Raw genomic sequence first — 26,469 nt, 5'->3', positions numbered from 1 at the left:
CTCAAATTTGCTTTGAGGTAATGTTTTGGGTTTTGTCTAACTTTTTTTTTTTATCCCCTTACATAACAGATATCTTACAAGTATCTGATAATTGCCCTTGGGATTAATCTGCATTACGAAAAGGTATTTGGATTATAGTAATCATGTTTTTACTAGTTTTAATGGCATCATGTACCCTAATGATTTACTTAAGTAAATGGCTTTTCAGTACCCTTTGTTTACTGTAAGATGTTGAATGCTAATATGAATTGAAGAGCCAGAAGACAGCCTGACGACTTCACTCCTTCCACAGATCTCTCTGTAATAGCCCCAATTACCCTTGGGAAGGTCTCTTAGGACAGCTTTGTTGCATCTCTATGGCAATATCAGCAGATGGGGCAGCAAGGTAAATCTAGAACTCAAAGGCAGTCTGTAATAATAAGGTATGCTGGCTGTAGTGTGAAGCATCTTTAATGTAAACAGAAGTGAGGAACACACAGCAGACAGTAGAATCTGTCCTGCAGAATTAATGTGACCTGCCCTCACCTTTCTTAAAGTACGCACTTGAAAAGGAGGCAGCTGAGTTACCCGGCTTGTGTCTAAATAGGCCCTGGGGCCCTTCCTATCTATGAAATTTCCTGTAGACTTTATTCAGTGGCACTCAGAGGAAGATGTTAATACCATATTATGGTGCAAGAATGACCATAGTGATTTGTAGGAGGAGTAAAACACAAAGGCAAGAGATTTTGAGCAGTTTGACTCCAGTGGTTTTAACTGGACCTGATTACGATGTGTAGTACCTGATAATATATTTGGGAGCTATTCAAAGAGATGTTCAATGCATACATAAAGCAAGAGCTAGTCCTAGTTAACTATAGTCACACCAGATAAATTCTGGTGAATAGGTCAGTGGAATGAGGAATTTCATTGTGTTCAGGGACCCTCTCAGTCTTCATATGCCTGCAGCACAAGTTGAGACAACTAAATTCAGTGTTCAGTAGAAGCCATGTAACACAGTTAATCGCTGTTACTCTGTAGTGAACAAAATTCATGGTAACATTTATATGGCTTTAAAATGAAAGTGGCCAGTTTAAAAAGAGGTGTGGCTTCTCTTATTTGTCTTCACCAACAGCATACTTCCTGGTATAGACTGTAACATCCCAAACACATTGCAGTGCCTGTAACATGACTCGGTTTTCTCACAGAATTTCTGCAATCCATTATTTTGAAATGGGGACAACTCCTTTTCTCACAAGCAGGTGCTCAGGCGTAGTAGGAGTAGTATGAAAATAATTACTGGAGATGGTTGAGTTAGAACATAACCCTAGGAAATACAGGTATCTGCAGCTGACTTGAAGAGTTTCATTCACCTTTTAAATTTTCATAATGCTTTTTTGTTTGTTTTACATGTTTTTTACTTAGGATGATGTGGCACTGGCTTTGTGTATTCTTACTCTGAATTTCTTGTGCTAGTTTACAAAAACTTGGGTCTGGGCCTGCACTGAACACTTATGCTACAACTGTTGCAGACCATAGTAATTTCAGTAAATGGTACATCTACTAAATCATCTAATGGAAATACCTGTTTGATATTATAAGCTAGGCTTATTTTCAAAAACACCAACTAGCAAGTATATATGGGCTCTCTTTTTGCTCAAGGTTTCTTAAATAGCTGTTTCTCAAGTCTGCATTTAATACTTGATGACGACAACATTTTTGCCATCTGTACTTTAAACCTTAATTTCATTTTCTTAGATCAAAGGCTTGCCTGAGGGTTTTCAATACCCTAAAATAGGTTCCAATTATTCAGTTCATACGGTAGAGAAAACATGGAAAGCTTTACAAGATTTCAAGGAAGGAAATGCTATCTTCACTTTTCCAAACACTCCAGTGAAGTGTGCAGGGGCTCCTCAGAAGATCATGTATTTATCCGAGGCCTACTGGAGGAAAGTAAGTATGTTACTGTTTCTGCCAGTACTTGTTTCCACCGTTGGAAGGAAGGTTTGTTCTGAGGGGTTCATATTATCTTTAAAACAAAAACCACACGAGAGGAACATGACTCAGGATTGTTAAAGTGACTGATTTGCTTTTTCTATTATTAATGTATAATAAATGAAGCTAACTGAACCATACATAAATATGTAGCATATATTTAATACTGGAGAAACTTCAGAATTCAGAAAGAACGAACTGCTTACCCTGCTTCTGGTGAGCTACAGATATGACTGTTCTCAGCCTGATTTAAAACTTCGGGTGGTGCACTAAAATAATGCTGGCTGGGATTAAGTAATTCTTGTTACTTTAAGTACTCAGTACCTGTTGCCATACGTCTTTCTGCTAGTCTGAAAAGTGGCTATGCTTGCTCCTTGTGGCACACTGTCTCAGCATCAGGAGGAGTCTTAGCCAGGCTATTAAAGCAAGCCTGGAAACAAAAGACAACTTCAAGTGGAAGTGTCAGGCTTCGTATGTCCTTAAGTTTCATGAGCTATCTACTGGGCAAGTATCTGGATAATGCATAGAACTGGAGGTTTTGGAAAGCTAGATAATGCTAAGCTGCTACAAGTGCTTAACCTGCATACAGGAGTTCCTCAGTGAATTGCAGCCACCTCTTCTCACTAGCAATTTGGGGGGGGAGTGTCTTCAGTATTACACTCAGAAAGAATATATTATCTTGTCTAGCTTCTAATGTGGTATGAAATAGCTGTATCTTGAGAGTTCTGATGTTATTACTTCATTAGGAATTGAACCGCATTAATAGTTCCATCAGCTTTTCAGCAGTGCTGCATAATTCTTTTGTCTCTGCAAGTTTGTCACAGTTTCTTAATAGAAAACGCTAATCTGATCTCTCTGTGCAGACAGGAAAACGTTCCAAAGCAAACATAATGTTCAACACTTCACTTGGTGTCATTTTTGGCGTTAAGAAGTATGCTGATGCATTGCTTGAAATAGTAAAGGAGAGGAATATTGCTGTTAACTATAAGCGCAACCTTGTAGAAGTTCGAGCAGACAAGCAGGAAGCTGTGTTTGAGAACTTGGAGAAACCTGGAGAGACTGAAGTTCATCAGGTCAGGAGCTTTCAGACCTCTAGTTTGGTCTTATTTCTTTTCCTTGTGTACTGTAACATAACTGCCACACTATAACAGCATAATGTCTGCTTTGTTGTAAACTGTCGTTATCTCCTGAGAGTACCATCTCTAGCTTTAAGAGAAGATTAAAAAATTTGAAACTAAGATGGAGAGAAGAAAAAAATGTTTCGTAAATTATGCCAGGAGTCCTGCATGCCTTGTTAGTATAACTTGGGGTTGTCTCAGATGTATATGGAGGAAGGCAAATGGCTGTTATGCCAGCCAAATGGAGTTGCCTGAGAAGTTTCATGTTAATAAAAGGATGCACTTCAAATTTGAGAATAAATTTTCTTTCTATATATGCATTTAAAAAAAAAAAAATCAACTAACCAAGAAAACCCTTCCCCACACTGCTCTTATTGCCTTATATCAACACAGGTATGGCTTGCTCTGATAAACTAGCCATTGAGTGCCTTTTCTTTCTGTCTAGTATGAAATGCTTCACGTCACCCCCCCCATGGGGCCACCTGCTGTACTCATCAACAGCCCTGTCTCAGATGCAAGTGGCTGGGTGGATCTAGATAAAGAAACTCTACAACATAAAAAGTACCCTAATGTATTTGGTATTGGAGACTGCACCAACCTTCCAACATCAAAAACTGCTGCAGCTGTAGGTAAAGTTGCATGTGTGTGTCTGTGTCTGTAATGAAAAGTGCGGGAGTGATGGTAAGTTTTTTGTTTAGTTTGTTGATCCTGAGATCTTTATTTCAATTATTTCCAGTTTTCAAAAAAACCTAAGTGTCCTGGGCCAACTAATTAGCTACAGACAACATTGATGCTATTAACCCAGAGTTCTCTTCTCCAAATGCCTCACAGATGAACTAATTCTATTCTCTGTGTTCACAGAATAGCATAAAACGAGCGCACCAGTCTTGCATGCTGTCATCATTCCGTAACAAAACCTTTTGCTTTATCTTAGCAGCTCACGCGTACGTGTCAGCTAACTGATAAGTCACTATTGAAGAATCACACGTTCTGTATTTGTAGCCACAGGGTCCAACAGGAAAAACACTTTAGGCATATGGTGTCACAACAACAACAACAAAAAAAAGGCAAGGAAGAAGGTGGAAAAAAAGAAGGGCTATATAGTATGGTATTGGTGTAATGTGAAGAATGGTACAGTCAACTATTCCAGCAAATGCATCTAGAATACTTCCCTTACAGCACTAAGAATGAAACAAAACTTCAGTGTGTCAGAATCTTGCTGTTTATACTTGTTCAGTCTGCACAATGTAGCACAGGAGAGTGGGCATAGGTTAAAACCACACAGCTCAAGTTTCAGAAAGCTTTAGTGTGTTGGAAACAGTGAGACCAAAGCATTAGTCCAAATATTCTTTTTATTTTTCTTACCTAGGACTGTAAACTTCCCAAACAGATTTGATGTATAAGTTCAATTACAGCTGAATTGTCCAACAAAATGCCCAGCTAGCAGTGTTTGCTTTAGTAGTGACAATAATTGTGGCCTGAAACAAAGCCTTAATACACTTTTTTTTCCTTTCTGATGTAGCTGCCCAGTCCGGAGTGCTTGATAGAACTATTTCCTTGGTAATGAAGAACCAGTTGCCAACTAAAAAGGTACGTACAGATCTTGTCTTAGGTATTTTCTCCATTCTTATGCAGGAAGTCTTGCAAGCAGCCTAACCATGTGAACCGGAAGGCAGGAAGGGCTTTGCATCAGCAGTTGGGGTGCAAAATGGCTAAATACTGTATGTCATAATAGTAATTTAGTTGCGCAACTCATATTCTTGATATTACCATTAAAATATTATCTAATTCCTTGCCTTCTGAGCTAAAAGAAGTTGAAAGGCTGATTAGTCTGGGTTCTTCACCAATGCAAGTGACTTATTTAGAGTAAAACCGTTGACTAGTATAACCCCTATTCCAAGCAAACCCTTGCTAACTTCACACATCTGTACTGTTAAACTTGCCTCCCCAGTACAGACCATGATCTTTTAAGGAGGGAAATTGAAGGGTTTGTAATACAGATGTTAAGCCTGAAACTGTGTTCAAGTTTCTCTTTGAGGCCTGGCTTTCATTTTACGTATGGCTTCTGAATTAATATTCCTTGGGGTACTAACCTGAATACCATCATCTATATTCCTGCAGTCCTCTGGAAATTCTTACAACTATATTAAAGATCCTGTTTATGTATTGTCTATTAAAGCTAGCACCAGTCTTCATCCTGTTCTGCTGCTTACAATAATAACAAGCAGTTAACAACACAAAGTCCTAATGTTCTAGGTTAGTGCTAATTTAAGCAAATCTACATTTGAAATAAAATGGCTTAATATTATGATTATTACACCATAATCAGCTTAGCGGCCTTCCAAGCTTGCTGGTATTAACGCTATAAATGTAGAAACCTCCTAGTAATTTATTTTGAAATATGAAAGTTAACAATATGGCTTGTAATACCTCAGCATTTAGACTTTGCTCAGATTAATGAAAAGGGCGTATTCTTCATTGCAGTACGATGGATACACTTCCTGCCCGCTAGTAACAGGCTACAACAAGGTGATTCTAGCAGAATTTGACTACAATGGTCAGCCTTTGGAGACCTTTCCCATTGACCAGAGTAAGGAGAGGATAACCATGTACCATATGAAAGCTGATATGATGCCTTTCCTCTATTGGAATGCACTACTTAAGTAAGTATTTCTATTCTGAGCAGCTAGAGCTGCTGTGGTCATTCAGAAGAAAGCCAGGTCCAGATACTCATTCTGGCTTAGTTCCTTAGTAGAACAGAGGGAAACGAGGTGCATCCTTAATCATGACCAAGACCTCAGCTTTCTGAGGACTCTGGGCACTTCACTAGGAACTGGTTTGTTGGAGCAGAACAGGGTTGAATTGTGCAGAAGGACACCCCTTGCCCAGCTGAAAACCTCACTGAAGCAAAGGCAATTCCCCAAAACAAACCCCCAACACTCATCTCTTAGCAAGTATGGTATCTTATGGGAGTAACACAGAAAACACTGCCCCTAACCCCCACTGTGACAGTATGTATGGAAAACTTGATGAGACAACTTTCTTCATTTCTAGGGGCTACTGGGGAGGACCAGCTCCTGTCAGGAAGCTAATGCATCTAGGCTTGAAGTAACTGCTTGTGCTCAGAGTTGGTCAAATCCCTTTGGATAAAAAGGACTGGTCTCAGAATGGATCAATACATATCTTCCCTCTTGGACAAGTGCCTAGTAGACTGTTTGTGTGAGTTTGATTAAAAAACTTTTGTCCTAAATTCACTTCTCCTACTAGAGGGTTGAAAAGCCTTCATATGCTCTTTTACTGCTCTTCTATGTAAATCAAGGCCTTAAACGACTTCTGTACATACACAGGAGTTTGAACTTAAGTGTGAACTTGCCTTAAGCTACAGAACACTACTGAAATCTTCTAGAGCGATGAAAAATGTTAAAGCTGCTCTATATGTAAAAATTTTTCCAACTTTAAACTGAATTTTCTGCATCTGAGATAAAACCTTTGCATGCATTGAAGAGAATACTTAAAATGCTAGTAAAATAGCTTGAAACCATCCTATTATTCTCTCATTTATGAAGAGCAAAATCAATCCTGATTTCTTCATCAAGACATATTGTTGTTGCCTAATTAGATGGATTATAGAAATTCATGCCAGCTACAGAAAGGAAAGAACTGAAAGCAGTGTGTGTGTATATACACACACACACTCTCCCCTAGGATAGTTGTGCCACTTCCCATCAGTTCCAACTATAGCATCTACTCTCACAGGTTAAGAACATAGTGAAAAGAATTCCCCATAGCCTGGAGGGTGGGAGAAGACCGAGATCATCTGAGGCCACATTAAGCACACATGAAGATGACACACAAGGGAAGGGGGAAGTGCTTTTTAATTATGACCACATATAGCTCAGTTTCAAGGGAAGATTGAACAAAGTCAAATTTCAGGGTTGAGTCTTCACAGAAGCTGGAACTTTAGTGGCAGTCAGGTAGACAGCGCAGAGCAAACAGGAATCATCTTCACTCACAAGAATCAGCAGCAGCTTACTTCTAAACAGAAATATATCAATGAGCATATTTTAAGTTAAGCTTCATGCTTTTTTAACATAGCCTGTAAAAGAGTTGCCTTTGAGTTGCAATTGCAAGCATGAACATGTACCTGTATGTTAAGTAATTCTTCAATCTTATTCTGGATCTGTCCATACACATCATTAAACAGCTCCTCCTTTGATTTTGTCCCATTCAAGTGCACTTAAAGTAAAAAAGTAAAATGAGAGGGCTATAATTGAATGCTTTTGTAAGCCTGCCAGATCCTAATTTTAAGAGCATGCACTTGACTTTATCAGATAAATATACTCCATCCATCTGCTTCAACTCCTCTTATGCATTTAACCAGTACGTATATCCCAGATTTTAAAGACACTCTCATAAAGCGATCTTTCAAAGTGCTTTTGTCATTAAAGACTTACCCACATCAACTCCCAGATCTTCCATTATCTTCCTGTGCTTTATGTACATAGGCCAAACGTGGCCATCAAACAATCCAGGTGGATCTGGTACAGTGTAATTCCTTGAACTATAAATTAAGACATTGTTATTCAAGAGTGGTCTAACTGCAGTTTAGGGAAATGACAGTTCATTCGATTTGTCTACACACTAGCCCCACCCTGTTGCCTCCAGCGTAGTTTCAAGTATCAGTAGTATTTAGCCTAAGCTGCAAGCACAAAGATACCCAAAAAAGTTGCAATTTTATGTGCAGGTCCAAAGTGTTTAAGATGCAAAAACGATTCCTGAGATGGACTGATCTTAACATTGATGAATAGCCTTCTCTTAAAGGTTTAGCAGAACTTTAAGTAAAATAGCTGTCTGCTTATTCCTCTGAAATGTAACTTTTTCAGGTTTAGCACATTTAACTTGCATTAAGAACCACATATGTGTGCAGCAATACAGCCAAATATAAAACCCCAGGATAGTTCAGGACCTGGGAACCATATCGCTGGAAAACCAGAAAGGGAGAAAACCTACTGAAAGATCTGTGCTGAAACTGAGCATTTGTCTCACCCAGTAGTTTGGTAGGAAGCTTTTGGGTGGGTTTGGTGAAGGAAGCTACAGTCTTTTAACACCACAGCTACACTAGTGTTTATCCTTTCTTATCTAAGAGCTTTAGAGAAAGTCTTGGAGTAAGATATTATTGAGCTAACAAGGGAACTTAGAAAGATACTTACCTTCTTCTCCTTTTACACTCTTCATATGGAATGGAAAGAAAGTACCGATGGTGGAATACATCAATCAATGGCCTGAAAGAGATAGATGTTTGGTTACAGCTAGGCTATTTGATTAGTAGCAAGAAACAGAAAAGTAAAACTGCATTCATTTCCTGTATCTAGAGCTATCTTCATACTTGTGACATCTAAACTCACTAGTAGTCAATACCAGCTGCCAACTTTTGGTTTAGGTCTTTTCATTCCCTTGGAGTTTGCCAATCATATCAAAATACATGAATTCACATTTGATTACCTGTAGGTGTAAAGTAGGAAGCCTTCAACAATAAGAATGTGGATTGTTTCATCTCCTCCCTCCTTATTCTCTAAGATCTGGGCATCCAGGGTGTTGTTGATCCCATGAGAACGTTCAAACTTGACTGGGTTTTTTATCCAAGCATTTATGGTACTCATCATAGCTTCCATGTCTAATGCACTAATCACTAAGACAAAACAGACAACTGTCATTAAGCAGTAATTATAATCTAGTAAGAGAGCACAAAAAAGTGCACATAAAGGATAAAGATACTCAAAGTTTTTTGAGTTACACTTTGAGAATACTGTAGTAAAGCCTTACCATCATACTGTTTAAATCCATCTTCAACTTCTATTTCATCCTGGGGCTGAAACAGCATTAAGAAAAAAAGCTGCTTGGTCAGCATAGCTACTGGGAACCTTAATACCCATTTCAAAGCAAGATTCAATATCCGAACCCCGAAGCTAAGAAGAGGAATCTTAACCCTCCACCAGGTTTCTTTGCATGCAGATAAAAAGCAGCAGTGACACGGCTTAGATAAAGGAGCCTGCTCCTCTATCTTCCTACTGACACAAGTGCGTGGTATAGCACTCCAAGAAACTGGAAAGTCATGGGGACGTGTAACGGCGCAGGCTTATGCAGCCAGCCCGGCCAGACGCTGCAGAGGAGCCGCCTCGGACAGCGTGGAGCAACTCGGGGAGCGAGAAGGAAGGGTGGAGGCTGGCGGGGGTCCCCCCTCACGCCCCCACGCCGGCCCGGCGGGCGCCCGCCTCACCTTAAAGAAGTCATCCTGGTGCACCACGCTGCAGTTGGGCAGGGCCTGCATCAGCCTGCGGGTGAGGGTGGTCTTCCCGCCGTTGGTGACCCTGCGGGCAGAGCGCCTGGACCTCATGGAGTGCCGCGGGGCACGTGCGCGCCCCGCCCCCGCTCCCCCCCGCGTTCGCGCCGCTGCGGCACCGGCACGAGGGCCGGGGTGGGGGGGGAGGGGAAGCGTGCCTAGGCCTGCCGCCCTCTCCCCGAGCCGCTGTCCCGACCCGTCCCGCAGCTCTCACCCGCCGATGCCGATGATGAGGTTCATGGCGCGGCCGGCCCGACTCCTGCAGCCTGTTCCTGAGGGACGGGGAAGGTGGGGTGGGGACCCGGCGCCGCCGGTCCTGGCCGCCTACGTGCCTGAGCCGGGACCCGGGGAAAGGGGGGAAGAAAGGGGCTGGAGAAGGAAGAGGAGGAGGTAGAGAAGGGAGAAACCCAACGTCAACTGCCGGGCAACGCCATGGCCGAGGGGAGGAGGCGGGAGCAGCAGCAGAGCCGGTCCGCGCCGCAGCGCAGCGCTCCGCAAAGGGAGGCCGGCACCCGCCGCATGGGGCTTCCCCTCACGCTCCCGCGCCCCCATTGGGCGGCTGCCGCCGCCGCCGCAGCCAATGGAGAGCGAGCGAGGCGGACGCCTTGCGGCTATTGGACGGAACGCTCTCACTCACGGTCGGTAGGGTTACGGCGCGGCGATTTGGTGGCGCTTATTGGCTGTCGCGCTCGAGGAGGGCGGTATGCGGCGGCGGGGCTGTGGCGGGGGCGGCGGCTCGGCCTGGCCCGGTGCGGTGTGGCGGGGCTCATTCGCAGGGGTGGGGGGTTAGTCCCGCCGCTGCTTCCTCGTCTTCCTTAGGCCGCGCTGCCTGCTGCGTCTCCGCCTGGGGACTGTTCTAGGGGCTCCGGCGACCGCGTGGGGCGGGCGGTGCACTCGGCTTTGTCAGCAGCAAGGCGGAGGCGGTTGTTCTCATGGAGCCGGTAGCGCCCCGCCCGAAGGGCCGCGGCGGGCTCTTGGCGCCCCGCGCCGGGCACCGCCCGCGGGCGGCTCGGCGAACGGCGGCGGCCCGAGGGGCCCAGGCGGAGCAGAGAGGCGCCGGGCCGTGCGGACACCGCCTGCTCTGCGGCGGGACTTACTAAGGCAGGGCTGAGCTGCTGGGAGGGAGCCCTGCGGGCGGCGTGGTGCGCTCCGCTCCGCGGCAGGGTGACCCCTGCAGATCTCCAGGGTGAAACGCGCCGGCAGCTGTACAAGCAACTGCTGCCTTCAAGGTCAAAATCCACCCTTAGGCCGTGAAATGAGGAAGTTTTAATGGGCACGTAGAAATTTGACTGGGAAACTTATTGGGGAGGGTTTGTCTCCTCTAATCCCCGGGTCTCAAAAGAAAGAAGGCAGTTCCCCGCTGCGGTAACTGGAGGAGCTGCGTTTCCTCGGCGTCCCTCGGCTGCAGGCTGCCAGCCCTTGGACTCTGCAAACTGCAAGGCTGGAGACTGCTGTGCCTGAGGCACTTGACCTCTTCTTCTTAAGATTTCTTCCATTCTATGAAGAAATAAAACTTACAGTCACAGAAATAAGACTTAGAGTCACGGCCTTTTTTTAAATATAAGTTTATTCTTAGTAACATTAAATTCCATCATTTACAAGCTAGTAACTCAGTTCAATGTGTTTACAATACCAGTGGTTGGTGTGCTGCCAACCATTCAGCTCGCTTCTCATCTTTTTATGAGTTTTACTAATTTTCTTCTGGTAACTCCAGGCAAATCTCAATTGATTTCTCTCGCAGTTATTTTCAACTTCCAAACAGAACACCCAATTTGGTCTCTTGGCTTTTCTTTTTTTGGGGGGGAACGGATGGTTAGTTAAAAACTCTTTTTTTTCATTTTGTGACTAAGCTTACTTCCACTTTGAAATAGAGGAACTGCCTTGCTGGGTGGGTGGTTGTTTTAGTATGTGTGTCTGCTTAGCTTTTAAAAGGAGAAGCTTCAAATTTCCTCAGAGACTGCACCCAAATTCCTTAGGTCAACAATACCAACGCACCTAGGTTAATGGACATCTCAGATAAAATGCTATTCTCGGCTTTCTGTGGAGCTGCAGGGTGGCAGAAGGCCAATGTGTATTCATACCACATAATAGTGTTATTATGTAGCTTGAGGAGGACTACATCTCAAAATAAACCTGTAATCTGTACATATATTAGTAAAATCAGCATGCTATTTCTAATCAGTCAAGCTTACTCTACAGCAGGATCTCAGCTCTTTGGCTCCAAGATTCTTCCAAAGTCTCTGTAATTTATTGTTTTTTACTCTTCACCTTTCACCAAGCAAGATGTGCTCTTCAAGTTTTGTGTTCAAAACTACTTTTTGGTCTAGAAATACAATTTCTGCTGGTTTTGACCATACCTTGCCATTCCAATATGCAAACACACAGCTGTTTCAGGAGTCTAACATGATGCAAGTATCAAATTAGCAAAGTAAAGATAATGAACAAATTAGAAGCGCAGCAGTTTTTAGAAGGGCAGTTAGGCTGAAATACGCATCTGTCACATCAATCTGGTACTGACAGAGCTGGTATGAAAATGGCAACAACTGGACTCAGAAGTTATCACAATTTATCAGCTCGGGGCAGGGTGATGGTAGCTTGCATCTGATGTGTGATAATATATGCTAACTTTATACCCACTGTCTTTCACTAACAGCTCAGAGTCAAGGATTTGTCATGATCAGACCTTGAGTCTAAAGGCTAATTGTGAAGAATAGGTATGTTTAGTGGATGCTGTTTAGCAAGATTACCGTACATCTCTCTTGTCTACAGAAAGGGAGATTCTTCTGTTTTGATTCAGGCAAGCATTTTCTACTTCATATAGAACGGATATTTTGTAAGTAAAATGCAAGAATATTTTGAACACTTTAAAATACACAGAAATGATCAAACAAATTGAGTGTTTTGCTCAGTAAAGTATACCTAAACATTCTCAAAGCTCTCAGGCAGTTTAAGGCTACAGACTCCAGAATGGCTGTGCATCCTGCCCATTGCATTCAACATCCGTGTCTGCGCGTACTAGCCACTTCCCTGGCCCTTTGTCTCTGTCTCCTCAATGATACTGCTGCTATGGTGAAAAATAGAAAGAACAACAGGATATTGTCTGGTTCTGGTCTGTGAGCCAACTGTGACAAAATGTTGTTTTCTCCTCGGTTTGGGGATTCTTGTTGGCTTTTATTAGTCCTGGGCGAGCCTAAGCACATTAAGATGCTTTTTAAATTCTTTCAGTTAGTGTGGAAACCTTGAGTCTCTGCAAGGAAGGTGACGTCCTGTGCCCTGGCACAGACATTCCTGTCCTGGAGGATGATACTCTGACTCACACAGAGGAAAAGAAGAGTTCTGTTGTAAAACACAACAGGAAGGCGTCCTGCGCTGCTGTGTGCCAGGAGGACACCTGCAGGGCTGCCGCAGGGGTGGAAGTGAGCCACAGGCTATATGGATAGTGCTGAGAAAACTGCACGGCAGCACAAATCTGACGCCAAACTAGGGTGCTATTTTTGGTTTCCGTTCTGCTTTTCTGACACCTGTAGGAAAGCGTGAAGTGCGCAACAGACTTCTGCAGTGCCTTACAGAGCGAAGGAACCGTTGCAGGGTATGGGATCACAGTGAAGCATTCTTGCTTAGCAATCAGGAATAATTATAACCCAAGGATATGAACTGTAAATGTGCTGGAGTTGCCAAGGCAGGAGCTGGCTGCGTGCCAGCACTTGCATGAGGACATACCATCCTGTCAGGACTCCCTGGCAGCAGCCGGTAACACCCAGGTACGCATGGAGCCCCACGAAGGTAGATGGTCAAATGCTGGGGGTATGGTGGGAGGAGAGTGGGCTTTCAACCATTATTTTGGGCTGGGGATGTTTATCTAATTTGATGCTTGTCTCAATCAGTCCACTTTCAAAATAGGTTATTAGTGTACAGTGACACGCTTTATGATTTTTAAGAAAACCTTAGCTTTGATACAGTCTCCTTAACATGAAATAAACCCCACAAATCTGCAACTAATGTGAAGCGTAGGCAAAAGGTTCAACTTCTACATGTTCTTATGGTTGTGTGGACCATCATCCCTTCTTTGCTCCACCCAAACAAGGCATCAGTGGTGATAAAGACCATTGTGAGAGGATGAAGTGAGGTGAAAAATGATAATTGAGCTAGATGATGATGAGTTGTATTAAAACCAGCAAGGATAAAATGGAATAATATATGACACATTCTGCAGTAATGTATCATGTAGGCCACGTAAAGCTGATGGAAACATAACAAAATGCTTTGAAAGAAAAATGCCAGAAATTTAAAAGGTTTGCTTGAACTGTGAGAAGTGCTGAAGTGTAACAAAACCACAAAGGTGAAAGACATAGATGTGCTAATTACATAATTGTGGGACTACATAAGGAATGCCTGTGAAGGGGTAAACTTATTCTGCTTGGATGTGAAGACTTCAGTGGGGGTTAAACTGATGAAGCTCTAACTTCTATTAAGCTGTAAGCTTAAAAAAGCTCTTCCTTCTTTATAACTAGTGTGTTATAATATTGTTTTAATGATCTGAGGTATAAAAAAGTTGATATAAAAGGCTACTGTATAGCTTTGGGTTTGATTTGAAGGAAAATATTTTTTTAAAAAGTCAATAAGCACTAAAAAGTTGGGGTTTATCATAGCTTCAGGGTATTTAAAGTCAGTGAGTTTCCTGGCTGTGTCTCCAGTTCAGGAGTGCTGTGTGAATAGTTTTATACATTCTGGGAAGCTCTAGGCTCTGTCTGATGAATAGTCTCTGTTGCTGATATATAAAGCTCTTTTTTTTCTTTTAAGGGCTTTTTGGAGTTGTATAATACTCTTTACTTTGAGCTTTTTCTATGTCTAAGAAGAGTAACTATATCAGATATAAGAAGGAAACTTTGTTTTGCACCTGTTTGTAAATGTTAAGCATTCAATCAGTTGTGCTCCGAAGCTGTTTTCTTTTGAAATATTAAATAGTGTTTTAAGTGTTGGCTAGCTCTGCTTACAGTCAGATCACAGACTGTTAAACAAGACCTGACTTAATTCTAGCATTGCTTTTATTACACTTCTGTAAAGAAACCAGAACTTATACTATTGTCTGTCTGGGAGTAAATGTGCAGAGTTCTTAATCCTGGTTTCTGACACAAACATACTGATTTTTAAACCTATGCTACTCTTCTGTCCAGGTGTGTTTAAGAATTTTACAGTCTTGTTTTAATCTTCTGAAATGCCTGTTGCTCAATAACTGTTACAAGACTTTGATACATTTTAGTATAAACTTAAATAATAATCTCTTTGCAGGTGTACTTATCAGATGCTTTCTGTGATCTTTACCAGTGAATCTGCACAAGCAATTCCTTCCTGAACGCACTTTAGGAACTGCATCTTTGTCCTCAAACTGCTTCAACTCCTAGAGAAATAATTATACTTAACAAGGCCTTATTTCCTACAGAAAAATATAATGACTGAATTCCTGGTTTGTTTTAATTGGTGCAATGGTGAACAGCCCCAGCCGGTGGGTAGATGCACAACTGTCATCCTTTATCAGATTTGAAATTTCGTCTTTCAGTTATGTGGAAAACACTTTCATTGTCATGTTGTTTTGATTACTTTGGGCTAAATAATGCAAAAGCTGAAACCAGACCTGTTAAACTATGTTTAAACTATGCGTGTTTTGCCAGAAACTTTGGCCATATGACTGTTTGCAGTTCTCAGGCCCTGAATTTCCAACGTTAGAGAAAGTTTTTGCTAAAATTCAATTAGCAGTAATACAGTAATAAAAGTGGCTTTGACTGTTTCTTACTGCAGTCTGAAACCTCAGCCCAGTTGCCATGAGGAGTCATTAGGGGTCAGTACTGACTGTCTTTTTTTTAACTCAGCTGCTTGTTTCTGTCTGAAAGCTGCTCATGTTTCCTGAATAGAGACCTAAGATACCTTCTGTCTTATAGAAGAGGCGGCGGAGACTGGACCGAAATATGATAGGCGAACCAATGAACTTTGTACACACTGCGCATGTTGGAGCAAGAGAGATGAGTAGTGACTATTCATCAGTAAGTGTGCACCTCTTGGATAAGCAGAAATCTCTACTCAGTAACCTGTAGAGCAGGTAGCTAATTTATTTAGCTAATAAAATACTAGATAATTGGGGGAGAGAGAAAAATCTGACTCTTTTTTTGTCAATAGAGTAACATCAGAACAGCACTGTCCTTTGGTCTGTAAACATAAGATACTGGGAAGATGTATTCAGCAAGAACTGTTCATTTCCCCTGTATCTTTACATATGATGAGAACCTTTTGGATATGGATTCTGTGGACGCACTCGATGCTAGGCCCAGATAGCACATCACCCTGAAGTCAAAGCTGTGCCAGGGTGAGGGATGTAAGAATAAGTGGATTTTGGATAGCAAGACCCATCTTATGCACTGACTTAAAATAGTATTTAACGATCCTGGGTTTAGTAGTTATTTCTCCATACTATTATTGGGACCCAGCACTGTAAAGGTATGGCTCACCTGCCTCTGCAAATCGATGCTTTTAATAATTGCTCTGGCAACCAGACTTTGTAAGATGAATGTTCTAATCAAGTTTTTTTTCTAGGCTGTATCAATTCAGGACCACATGAAGTCTAAAGGTGGCTACCCAAATGGCACTTCGGCAACTGTTGAGATATAAGAAACTCGGAGAAAGCCGAAATCTGCTCTGTCTTATGAGGACCCCCTGGACTGTGCTTTCATATTCTCTAAAACCTCTTTATCGTGGAGTAGGGAGAGTACTTCAATTATAAATAGGACCATGGAAGCTTTGGTGTTCTCTTCACAATACCTTCTGGAGGAGTTACTGTAAATTATTCTTAAAATGGTTTGTCATCGTAGTGTTGTAGTAGCAATGGTAATTTGTCACTGTGGATGACTTCCTAGCTGTGTCCCAAAAACCTCACAAAGATGTCTTGTAGGATGGAATTGGAAGCCAGTGTGAATTGTCTGGGTTTTGGTGTCATATCTTTTTCTCCCATCAAGAAATGCAGAGGTTGATTTAACTGGAAGATATCACATGTTTGCACCTCTTACATGGACTAAACTGAATTGCTAAGTAGGATCTTGTAACCTGCAATATAACCTTAGAAGTATTTTTAGGCGGTTTACAAACTAATGCATAAATCTACTGAGCTGTACTTCAGTGTTTTTTTTAATGTCTTGTGATGGTGGACAAACTCTAATGTAATATAGTTAGCTGAGTCTGCAAAACCCAGTGAAACTTCTGCCTTCCTGTGATAATGCTTTTGTAGCTGAAAATGGAGGTTTTGCAAACATACCCACTCTCAAATGAGGCTTAGAAAACCAGACTTTTCTCTCAGTTACTAGGCTGCCTCCCTTCCATACACACAGTAGTATGACTGACGGGTATTAGTACAACAGAGTTGTTAATATTTACCAGTTAACTTCAAGTGGTGCTACAATATGCTTGCAACTGTGTGTTAATTTTGCATGACTACTACTGAATTTTAAACGCATTTAAGATCACTCTCTCTGTTACCTATCTGTAACAGGACTTCAAGGGATATCTTACTTGTCTTTCTGGCTCCTTAATTTTGAGACTGTCTGGGGAGTTGTTTTTTCTTTTTTTCAGATGAACTGAATTTTTTCTTGTGTACAGCTTAAATAAAAAGTATGGTTTAAGTGATACAGCCATGTGAAGGACAGAAGTATAAAGAATATTGTGAAAACTTGCAAGGGAATATTAAATGGAAATGGTGTCTGGCAGAGTTCCAGCACTTCATAAACATGGATTTTTAGCCATACCAAAACTACAGTTTATTGCTTAGTTCTTATTCATCTTTCTATTAATTGATATGACAAAACTGCTGAAGGAGAGCTAGGTTTTTCTTTTACCTAATCGCTGACAACTGTTCCCTAGCTCAAAATTCTGAATGACTACCAGTGCAGAAACTTAGGAAATCTGCTTGTTGTCATGGAATTAACTAAATACAAGTGTTAAAATTGCTACCATGTTAGCACCAGTTATGCTGGAAGTCTGCGGAACTCCCTCCTCCTTGCTCTAGGTATAAGATCAGTTATGAACTGTTTTCCATTTTAAAAAAAACCAAACTTCTAGCTGGCAAATCTTTTTAACTTGTATGATTCTGTTTGTGGCTTGTGATACTTCTTAAATCTAGACTGCTGGCTTTGCTGAATTGTTAGGCTGCCTTTTCTGAGTATACTAGGAAGCTTAAAACATGAAAGGTGGCTCTGTTTCTGTATACATTCAAGAAAAAAAAAAAAACAACTCCTCCCCTGTTTCATCCTTAAGGGCCAAAGAATGTTACTTTCTGTGATAGTCAACAGCTGATCATAACATTCTGCAACCACATAGAAGTATAATATCCATGTCTTGATAGATCCTTACTCTTGATTTAGAATACATGCCAAATTTTAATATATTTTAAAATTAGCATGCTTTAGCTCTACATTTAGCTTTTTAAAGTCTCTCATATTTGTCTTCTAACTTCAGGTTTATTCCAAAAGCCTAGTTAAGATACAGAGTTCAAAGAAGCCAATGAGGAAGCATGAAGTGGTCTAGTTGTTTTAAAGAATAGATCCTAATTTATCTGCTATTGAGTTCAGGCATTCATTGGTCCATACCTGCCCAGAAAAAAATAGTGGTAGGGCAGCTGTCATGAAGAAAATGGGTTGTATTTTGTGAACAAATTGAATGGGAGTTAGTATTTCCTGAAAACCCATTCAGTATGTTTAAGATTAGCGGTGTATACATAATTAGAAATAAAGGCGTTGGTGATCATGTTATTCTTGTTAAAAGTATATCAACAGAGGGGTTTTTTTGTTATTAAACCCTTATTTATAGAAAAACCTTAGTTTTTATTATGTAAACCAAGTAGCATTATCTAGTGTAAAACTAACCTATTTTAATCTGACTGTATAGTATTGTATAGGACCATTTTACAGTGCCGCATCATTAAAAGGAAAAGTTTTGCTATTGCATTAAAGGCACCATTACTTTTAAAATCTAAACAAACATAAAAGCATGACTTAGGTATTTTTTTGTTGTATATTTAGAAACCTTATTCAGCTGTATTCTGCCATGTAATTCAGTATAAATCTGTCTTGGTTATAATAAATCTGTTGAATTAGGCACTTGCACTCTTTTGTTGTTGTGGAAAGTCTTGATATTTTCTCTACACTGAAAATCTGTTGGTCAAGTGGATGGATCAGCATGGCTTGAACTTTTATTGCATAAAATCAAATTTCTCTGCTAGAGAGCACAATTTTACATCAAGTCTTTTCTGTCTGCACTATGCAAGCTATTACTTCATTGTGTGTGGTGGTGGTGGTGGCGGCGGTTGTTGTTTGATGGCTTCTGAGCTTGACTGGAATAAGATACAGCAAATAAGACCAAAGGATCAAACTTTTTAATCTACATTGTAGGCTGCGAAGACCTTCTATCAACACAATGTGGCAATGAAACATAACTGCTGTGACCTGATGGCATTTTATAGTTTCTTTTTGTAGTTGGAAGTAAAATAACTTGCAAGCAGAGCAGGATCAAGTCTTTTATATGTAGTCTGGATGAGTCTCAGGACAGTAGTGGTTTGCTTTCTTAAAAAAAAAAAAAGTTGGGGTGGGGGGAGTATCTGTTATTTTAAATACTGTCTTATCCCGTTATGTCCCTGCTAGGCTTTACTGATTATCCCGTAATGCTGCATAAACCTGCAGTCAGTACACAGAAAAGATAGGTGAGATGAACTGCAGGAAGAAAACAGTGTTGTGTTGCAGTGCGGTCAAAAAGATCTCCTCTGGTGAGTGGGTTCCTGTAAGGCTTCCAGGTACTTTTTGGTTCTGCAAATTTGGTTAGCCAAGAAATTTTTTCCACCTCATTATGAGAAAAAACTTATTTCCTGTGAGGGTGACAGAGCAGTGGCACAGGCCGCCCAGGGAGGGTGTGGAGTCCCTTCCCTGGAGACATTCAAACCCTGCCTGGATGCATTCCTGTGCCCCCTGCTCTGGGTGTCCCTGCCCAAGCAGGGGGGGTGGGTGAGATGATCTCCAGAGGTCCCTTCCAAACCCTACCATTCTGTGACATCTCAGGCACTTGTTTAAAGCACTGTACTATGAAATTGTTCAGATAAAGTTAGGCAGTCTAGGAATAGGAGGTAGAAGATAGATCTTCCTCCCTAGGGTTTGTATCTTCTTTTCTCAGGAAAAAACACGCTTCAATGGGACTGATTAAAAGGAGTACTTGCAGTACTTTGGTTTACTACGTTACGCTTCTGGTTTATGGCTCCTGAAGGTAGACTTTCAATTCTAAAATCTGTAAGAATAGTGTGCATTGCACACTAAGGGTTAACAGCAAAGGTGTGGAGTCCCAAAATAAAAAAATTTCTGGTTCTATAGATAGAAGATTGGCTTCAGGGCAGAAAATAGAGATTAATGATAAATAAAATGTTTTTCTAAAAACAAGGCTGCTTGGAATAAATTTTTTTTTTTTTTCTAAAAGTGGGAACTTGCATTTTTAACTCCTTGCAATTATAGTACCACTCTTACTATGTACCTTTCTGTCTTAATACAGGGGCTGGATCAACAAGAGTTTAGCCCCAAAGTAGCAGTTAATGCTTGAAATTCAGCATTTTAGATGCTTACCTCTACAGCTGAAGTCCCTGTGTGCCTAAGGAGATGCTCTAAGTGGTTGGTGCTTTGGCTTCTGCAGGCAAACTGCCCTTTCTTCCTACACAGTAATTTGGCACACAAGGCCCAAGACACTTGCATCAGTGGTTTTCCTGTTGATATTCGTGTGGTTACAGTGTATATGTAAAAGGTTTCTTAGTCCTGTACAGAGTAAGTCCTCTCTAGGAGCGGGCCTGCTGGACAGTTGTTTCCTCAACAGAGCCTTAAGCTGTGGAGTTCTTACGCTTATCACCACATGCCAGTTTTGTACTTTGCCACATGAAACCATAGAGTCTTCTTGTTATTGCTTAATACTCCAGGGAATGTGGTCAGAGAGCTAACAGCTCCATCAGGAGCTACAGAAAAATGAGATATGCAAGTGAGGCAGATCTAGGAGCCATGGAGAGGCAATGTGGTGTATGTTTATGAGGAATGAGCAGGGAGCAGCACGTGGGCGCGTTAACATTTGTTATCTGCAATGCACAGGACAGCTTTGTTGACATCAATTGGAAAATACTTGTAATGTGTGCATAGTTGGTATATAGAGGAAACTGGGCACTTAAATGCATGACTAAGCTGGGACTTTGAGACACGGATTGCCAGTGTAACTTTAATGGATGGTAGTGTCCTCTTCCTACTTTTCAGAATGGAGCTGCTCAGAAAGCTGGCTTTAGTTTCAGCAGTTGCAGACTGATGGCACATATATGCTTGGAAGACGAGATGGTGCCTTTTTTTTTTTTTCCCCCGGTGAATGTGAGGTTGCGGGTGTGTTAAATGCTGAGGAATGCATGGAACAAAAACAAAATAAAATTTGGCGTGAATACAAAATAGCAGTAGTAAAAGGGTATTCGCGTTCAGTCCACCATGCTGCCAGAACTTCAGGGAAGTGAACCAGATCCACCTGATATTCAGCTTCCAGATGTTGGGAGAGTATGGATGGGTTGGAACTGAAAAGTCATGATGACTTCCTTGTGTCTGGGGAGGTTGGAACTATGTTCTTCTGGACTCTGCAGGCTGAGATGCCATGAGGACACCGCAGCTACACCAGATTTCCATGAAGACCTTTCTCCCAATGCTATGTAGAGAAAGGAAATGTGAAATAGCGAAAACACTTCGAGTAGGCAGGGACATTACTAGTATGTGTTCTTGTGCCAAAAAACCTCCCAACTGGAGGTGCTTGCTACTGAAGTAGGACTGCTGTCTTCACCTGGGAACTTATAGATGAGCAAACTCATGTTCTAATAAAAAACATGCCCTTTCAGGGAGAGTGGGGTGTGCAAGGGCACCCATGGCATGGTATGCTTTGGACTCTGCATCACCTAAACCCAGCCTTATCTGGCTTATCAAGCGTTGCAGTACGGATGCTGAACACCTTGTGGTTGTCACTTATTCCATACATCCTGTTTCTGTGCATCCCACTAGCATGACCAAAGTCCTAAAATGTTATCCAAAAACATAGCTCAAATGGGAGGAAATTCTCTTAACCTAATTTTAATCCCATGTAGAAGAGAGTAGTAACAGGTGGACAAGAACAACAACTTTGAGGTGTCCGTTGAGACCTCCACACTAAATTACTCATGAAATCAAGGCCACAAAGCTGTACTGAAACAACTTTCCTCAGCGAAGCTTTTTTTTAAAAATATTAAAACAATGTACATGAGAAGAATATTCTCTTTATAACAAATTTTAAGTTTCCTCTGATATTTGCATGTAAATCCAAATTGAACAAAACCAAGGTGGTTATTACTAAGGGCCCACCCTATTTCAGGGGTGAAAAAAAGTTGAATTATGTCTTTTACTGTTTTAATATATATGTATATATTTAGACCTTGATCTTAAATAAGTAATGTGGATGGAAAAAATCCATTCTTTTAAACTGAAATTAGTATGATTCATCTGGCTTACTGGAAGTTAAAAAAAATGGACTTAAAATCTACATTTAAACTACTGAGAGAGAATTTGGTGTGCTTTTAAAGCTGACATTGGCCTCTGTACAAGTGGATGACTAACTAATTTCAGATTGTTCATCAAAGAGTGTTTTGTTACAGGATTTTTTTTAAATATATAATAGTGTATTTGCATGCATCTGGTCTTGCTCGTGGTTAAGAAAGACATGTACATTTTACATAACTTACCTGAGCTCAGTCTAAAGGTGAATGAAGACTGTACCGATAACCACTAATTAATCTCTTCACAGTGAGCTGTCTCTGTGAAATTAAGGATTTGTAGATCAGGCAAAACAATGACACTTATTCTAGACAGACATCTGTTTTGAAAAAATTGCTCTAATGTATGTAAGTTCTAATATATGAGGTCCAGTCTCAACATGTGCTGACGCTGCACATTAATAGTGAAAGTAATATGCCTTTAAATGCAGCTACCCATGTTTACCCTTGCAGTCTCTGCCACCAGGAAATATTAAAACCTGACTCAACACCTTTGTGGGTGTGATACAAGCTTGAAAATATAATTCAAAAGTAAGGCTTACAGTCCTTCATTAATGCATGCTAATGTGGCCTTGCTGCATAATGGCATATGAGGAAGGCTTTCACTAGTTTCTTTCAACTACTTTAAACACCACCTTTGAAAATGCATTTGAATTGGCTCTTCTCTCCATTGCATGATACCCAGTGAACTCGGGCATCTCTTGCTTGCAGAGATTGATACTGGTGTTTGGATAAGGCTGTTAGTACCTGGGGAAAAGTTGTTAGATGTGTTTGTATTAATAAATAATGCTTAAATACCAGTCTTTCTGTGTTTTGGCCCATTTTCTTGCCAGGCGATAGAGGTTTAATCAGGCTGTTGCAAGTATCCTCATCTTTGCCATGTGTGTACATCTCTCAGAGACAGCAGGTTTCCATAACGATGTTCCCTGTGTCACTTTAATGAAGAGGTTTCACTGTGTTACCTTGCTGTCTTGTTCCAGGCTCCAGCCAGGAAGCCATGAAAATACAGAGCACTGAAAGAGACAGTTCATAGGAGGGGGTAAAACTTTCATTGGTTAAGACACTTCCTTTTCCTTTATTCTGCTCTATTACTCTACCACCCACTACATTTCTTAGAAATATATTTACATTCAGTATTCGGGTCAGTGTTTTCTCTTAGTTCATAGAAACTAATACAGTGTATTAAAAATTCCTTCATCCCTCTGAAGCTTGTGTACCCAACAGCCCATTTTACTGATTTTTGTATGACGTAACTGTTTAGTGAGCAAAGTCTAGTTTCTTTTACAATCTTAGTCCTTTAAAAATTATGCAATATGTTTTCTCTGAAATACCTAATGCTGATAGCCACCTTTCCAAGTCTGCCTACCTAAAAAGGCAGATATTTTCTGTTTATGGTATTTCATGCAAAATTAACAGAATTAGACAGTAATTCAAAGTTAAGCTAAGGGAAGAGCAAATTTAATTCGGTAAAGTGATATAGGGAAAGGAACAGAAAAAGGCAGGCTGGTAGGAACAAGTTTACTCAAAAGCCCAGAGGCTGATAAATATGGAAAAAAACCATAAAGTAGCACTTAATGCAATGGGAGAGTCAGAAGAACAGCCTTGGAACAGAAGATGTTTTGGATGTCTTTCCTTATGAGTCAATTTTTGTTTAGAAGTGTGTGTATGTGGTGGAAAACAGGCAGGAGGAAGGAAGGGATAATTTTATCATCCCTTTGAAAAGGATTTCAATATTTGTGTAGTGTTATTCAAGCAGTTTCTTTTCTGTGGTAATGGTTATTTAGCTTCAGTTTCCACTTTCTAACTAATGTGCTCAAAGCCTACATTAAACATCTCTGTGTGTTAATGCTTTAGGAATGCCTAAGCCAAGTCACAGGATTAATTTCATTTTGATGTTTTGATTGGGAAAGGGATTTTTCTGAGTGTTGTTTCTCTTCTTTTCTCTGATGAAAAAATTACGGTGGTACAGAAAGGATGCAATTCTTGGTGTGGATTTTCAGTATCTTACACTGATTATGTGTAGAAACTGTGTCGTTCATTCCAAATAAGGACTTTCAGGTTTAAACCTGGGGGGAAGAAAAAAAAATCTTTTAGGCTCTGAAGTCATTCTTCAGGCTCTGGATGTCTTTATAACCTTGTATTCTTCTGCCTGGGATTGGAAATAACATATATGAATAAAGCCTAGTTTTTCTCATAGTGCTGAAATGTGAGACTAGATCATCTGTTAGTTACACATGAAAGCAAATGGTAAAAATTAGGGACTACTTAAGTTGCCAATGAGGATCACCTAAGATTTTAGTGATGTCCTCAATATGAGCTGCTCGTGTCCTGAGCTAACATTAGGGCTGTTCAGTGCAGGTACTTCCCACCTGTGCAGGCCCACTGGATGCAGGGAATGTGAATGTAAGAGAGGTTTACACAGTATCTTTAAATATGCATCAAGGCAGGGGAGATCAAACCAAATGTACACTTCAAGCAAAAGGAAATTGTACTCTAGTATTTATCCTCAGCCCAATTTTTTTTCAGCTGCAGACAGATTAAAAACTGCTGTGCTTTCCTGGGGAATGCAAGAAGAGGGATTGGTATTTGGTAGGGCAGGATACCCCCGCAGAATTCGATGCTGTGAGCAGCTATGCACTTGCAATTCAGATTAAACACTTCTTCCATGCCTGAAATACACTGTCATGCACATGCCCTTAGCTCTTTACAGATCACAGAACTGATAGATTTATTGAAGTAATCGGTTTAATATGTAATCTAGATCTTGTTAGATTCAGAAGAAGAGATAGTATTTGGTGTAAAGTGTCATGGTTACTCTGACAACAGTACCAAAATAGAAACACACAGATGGGCAATGTACTAGCTCGGGTTTTTTTTAAATACCAATTCTGCATAGAATATGAATTATTAGCTGTGTCATGGTGTGGCATTATCTTTCACTGTTCAAGCACATTAAATAGTTAGACACACTTTTGCAGCCTAGCAAATCTACAAGATGTATAACCCTGTTCTGTTGCTGATATAAAGATTAATTGCAGATAGTCACTGGGGGGGGCGAAGCTTGCCTCTTATCAAAATATGTGTTCATCAAAACACTGCTTACTTACACACAGGTAAATGTTATTCAGATTTTTACAGCAACAGAACAGCTTACTGAAAATTTGCCATAATGCAGTGGGAAATCTTGCCTGTAGATATTTTAAATGGCATTGTCCTTAAATTCACACAGAGGGAAAACCATGCATGCAGGAACTTCCTTCCTCAGTAGTAATAACTTGGTTATTACGGTTTTTAATTATTGAATAATTGATTTTTATATATTAATATACTGTATATATTAAGATATAATAATTATTATTATCAGTAATAACTGAAAAAACACTTAGTTTGTGAGCAACTCAAGCAAGTGGGTTACCCACTTAAGGCTTTGATCTACTAATGCTGTGCTGTAGCTCAGCTCTCATCCTTTTGCCTCTCCCTTTTCCCTTGCCCCTCGCCACATCCCCCCCTTTCTTTAATAGTCTTTGTCATCTTCACTTCTTCCATCTCCCTGTGCAGGCTGGCCCTGCGGCAGGCCCCAGTCCTTCAGGAAGTGGCAGGAGGAGACAGCGTAACCAGTGCTTGAAAACCTGCGGTGAAAGATGTTGCACAACTTCGCTGGTAAATCACAGGGCTCTTTCAATTTCAATCCATCTCCTCCCTGTAAATCATTGCTAGACCTTACATCTGATGCAGCCCTCTGAATGCTTGCAAAGCCTAGAAGACATCTCTGAAATGCCTTTTTTTTTTTTTTTAAGTGCAAACAATGCAAATTCCTTCAACTTTTTGTTACAGCTCATGTTTTGCTGTTTCTTGTACTTGTTGCTCTCACTTAAGAGCCGCTGCTATCCCCATCGTGCCCCTCTCCCGTGGCTTCGAGTGTGCACTTGACCATCCAGAAAGACTGAGTCAGATTTGTCTCGGGAGATGTGGGGCAAAACTGTCCCTTTCCTTTCACCTGTGGTGCCCGTGAAGGGTTTCGGGTAGCACTAAGTACCTAAAACCCGCACATCCAGGAGGTGCCGGGGGAAGCCCGACAAGCTCACAGCTGTTGGCCGCCCACAAAACCGCAGCGAAAGAACAAGGCACAAGTAAACACGGGGTGGGGTGTGCAAGGGGCAGCTGCGCCTGTCAGCAGGGACACGCGTGGGCCGCCCCGGCTCCCCTCGCAACAGACCCCTTCGCACCCGCCCCGCCGGGGAGCAGCCCTGGGGACGCCCGCCCGCCTGGGCCCGGACTTGCGGGAGCCGTAACGCGGGGTCCGCGTCCCCGGCGCCACCTGAGCAGGTGGGCTGTCCGTCCGTCCGTCCGTCCCCGCGGCAGAGGCGAAGGGGGGCCGCGGCGCCCCGGTGGCCGCGCCAGGAGCAGCAGCAGGAGCAGCAGCCGCCCCC

The 26,469-nt window shown here is 41.4% G+C and overlaps 3 protein-coding genes and 1 long non-coding RNA gene across 9 annotated transcripts in view; 2 read left to right on the top strand and 2 right to left on the bottom strand.

Moving 5' to 3' along the window:
* Positions 1-6,630, top strand: part of SQOR (sulfide quinone oxidoreductase) — a 28,034-nt gene extending 21,404 nt beyond the window's left edge. For all 4 annotated transcript variants that reach the window (XM_064456337.1, XM_064456338.1, XM_064456339.1 and 1 more), the window contains exons 4-10: positions 70-123; positions 1,735-1,929; positions 2,835-3,044; positions 3,535-3,718; positions 4,612-4,679; positions 5,574-5,752; positions 6,144-6,630. In XM_064456337.1, the coding sequence (XP_064312407.1) occupies positions 70-123; positions 1,735-1,929; positions 2,835-3,044; positions 3,535-3,718; positions 4,612-4,679; positions 5,574-5,752; positions 6,144-6,201 (948 nt within the window). In that variant the 3' untranslated portion in view covers positions 6,202-6,630. The remainder of the gene's footprint in view (positions 1-69; positions 124-1,734; positions 1,930-2,834; positions 3,045-3,534; positions 3,719-4,611; positions 4,680-5,573; positions 5,753-6,143) is intronic.
* A 316-nt stretch (positions 6,631-6,946) lies between these two features.
* On the bottom strand, positions 6,947-9,949 carry LOC104040350 (nicotinamide riboside kinase 2). Of its 3 annotated transcripts, none has more exons than XM_064456340.1 (8): positions 9,644-9,949; positions 9,367-9,472; positions 8,913-8,958; positions 8,592-8,778; positions 8,300-8,371; positions 7,544-7,650; positions 7,228-7,325; positions 6,947-7,121 (listed from the first exon to the last, which is right to left on the bottom strand). In XM_064456340.1, exons 1-8 carry the CDS (start codon positions 9,667-9,669, stop codon positions 7,119-7,121), a joined length of 645 nt encoding a protein of 214 aa, XP_064312410.1. In that variant the 5' UTR covers positions 9,670-9,949; the 3' UTR covers positions 6,947-7,118. The 3 variants fall into 3 exon arrangements, with proteins under 3 accessions (XP_064312410.1, XP_064312411.1, XP_064312412.1); XM_064456341.1 differs by having other exon boundaries at positions 6,947-7,124; positions 7,234-7,325; XM_064456342.1 differs by having other exon boundaries at positions 9,367-9,457; positions 9,644-9,948.
* A 2,207-nt stretch (positions 9,950-12,156) lies between these two features.
* Positions 12,157-18,534, top strand: LOC104042307 (CDC42 small effector protein 2-B-like). Its single transcript, XM_009501727.2, has 4 exons — positions 12,157-13,190; positions 14,719-14,932; positions 15,366-15,467; positions 16,015-18,534. The coding sequence occupies exons 2-4, from the start codon at positions 14,879-14,881 to the stop codon at positions 16,087-16,089; spliced, it is 231 nt and encodes a 76-aa protein (XP_009500022.1). The 5' UTR covers positions 12,157-13,190; positions 14,719-14,878; the 3' UTR covers positions 16,090-18,534.
* Positions 18,535-20,547: 2,013 nt separating this feature from the next.
* Positions 20,548-26,183, bottom strand: LOC135314282 (uncharacterized). The gene is made up of 4 exons (XR_010373742.1): positions 24,048-26,183; positions 22,838-23,052; positions 22,229-22,300; positions 20,548-21,168 (listed from the first exon to the last, which is right to left on the bottom strand). It is a non-coding gene; the product is annotated as an uncharacterized LOC135314282 (long non-coding RNA).
* Positions 26,184-26,469: the final 286 nt, after the last annotated feature.

The sequence above is a fragment of the Phalacrocorax carbo genome, chromosome 7 (assembly GCF_963921805.1).
Source record: "Phalacrocorax carbo chromosome 7, bPhaCar2.1, whole genome shotgun sequence".
Taxonomy (NCBI): Eukaryota; Metazoa; Chordata; class Aves; order Suliformes; family Phalacrocoracidae; genus Phalacrocorax; species Phalacrocorax carbo.
This window is presented reverse-complemented; position numbering and strand designations above follow the sequence as displayed.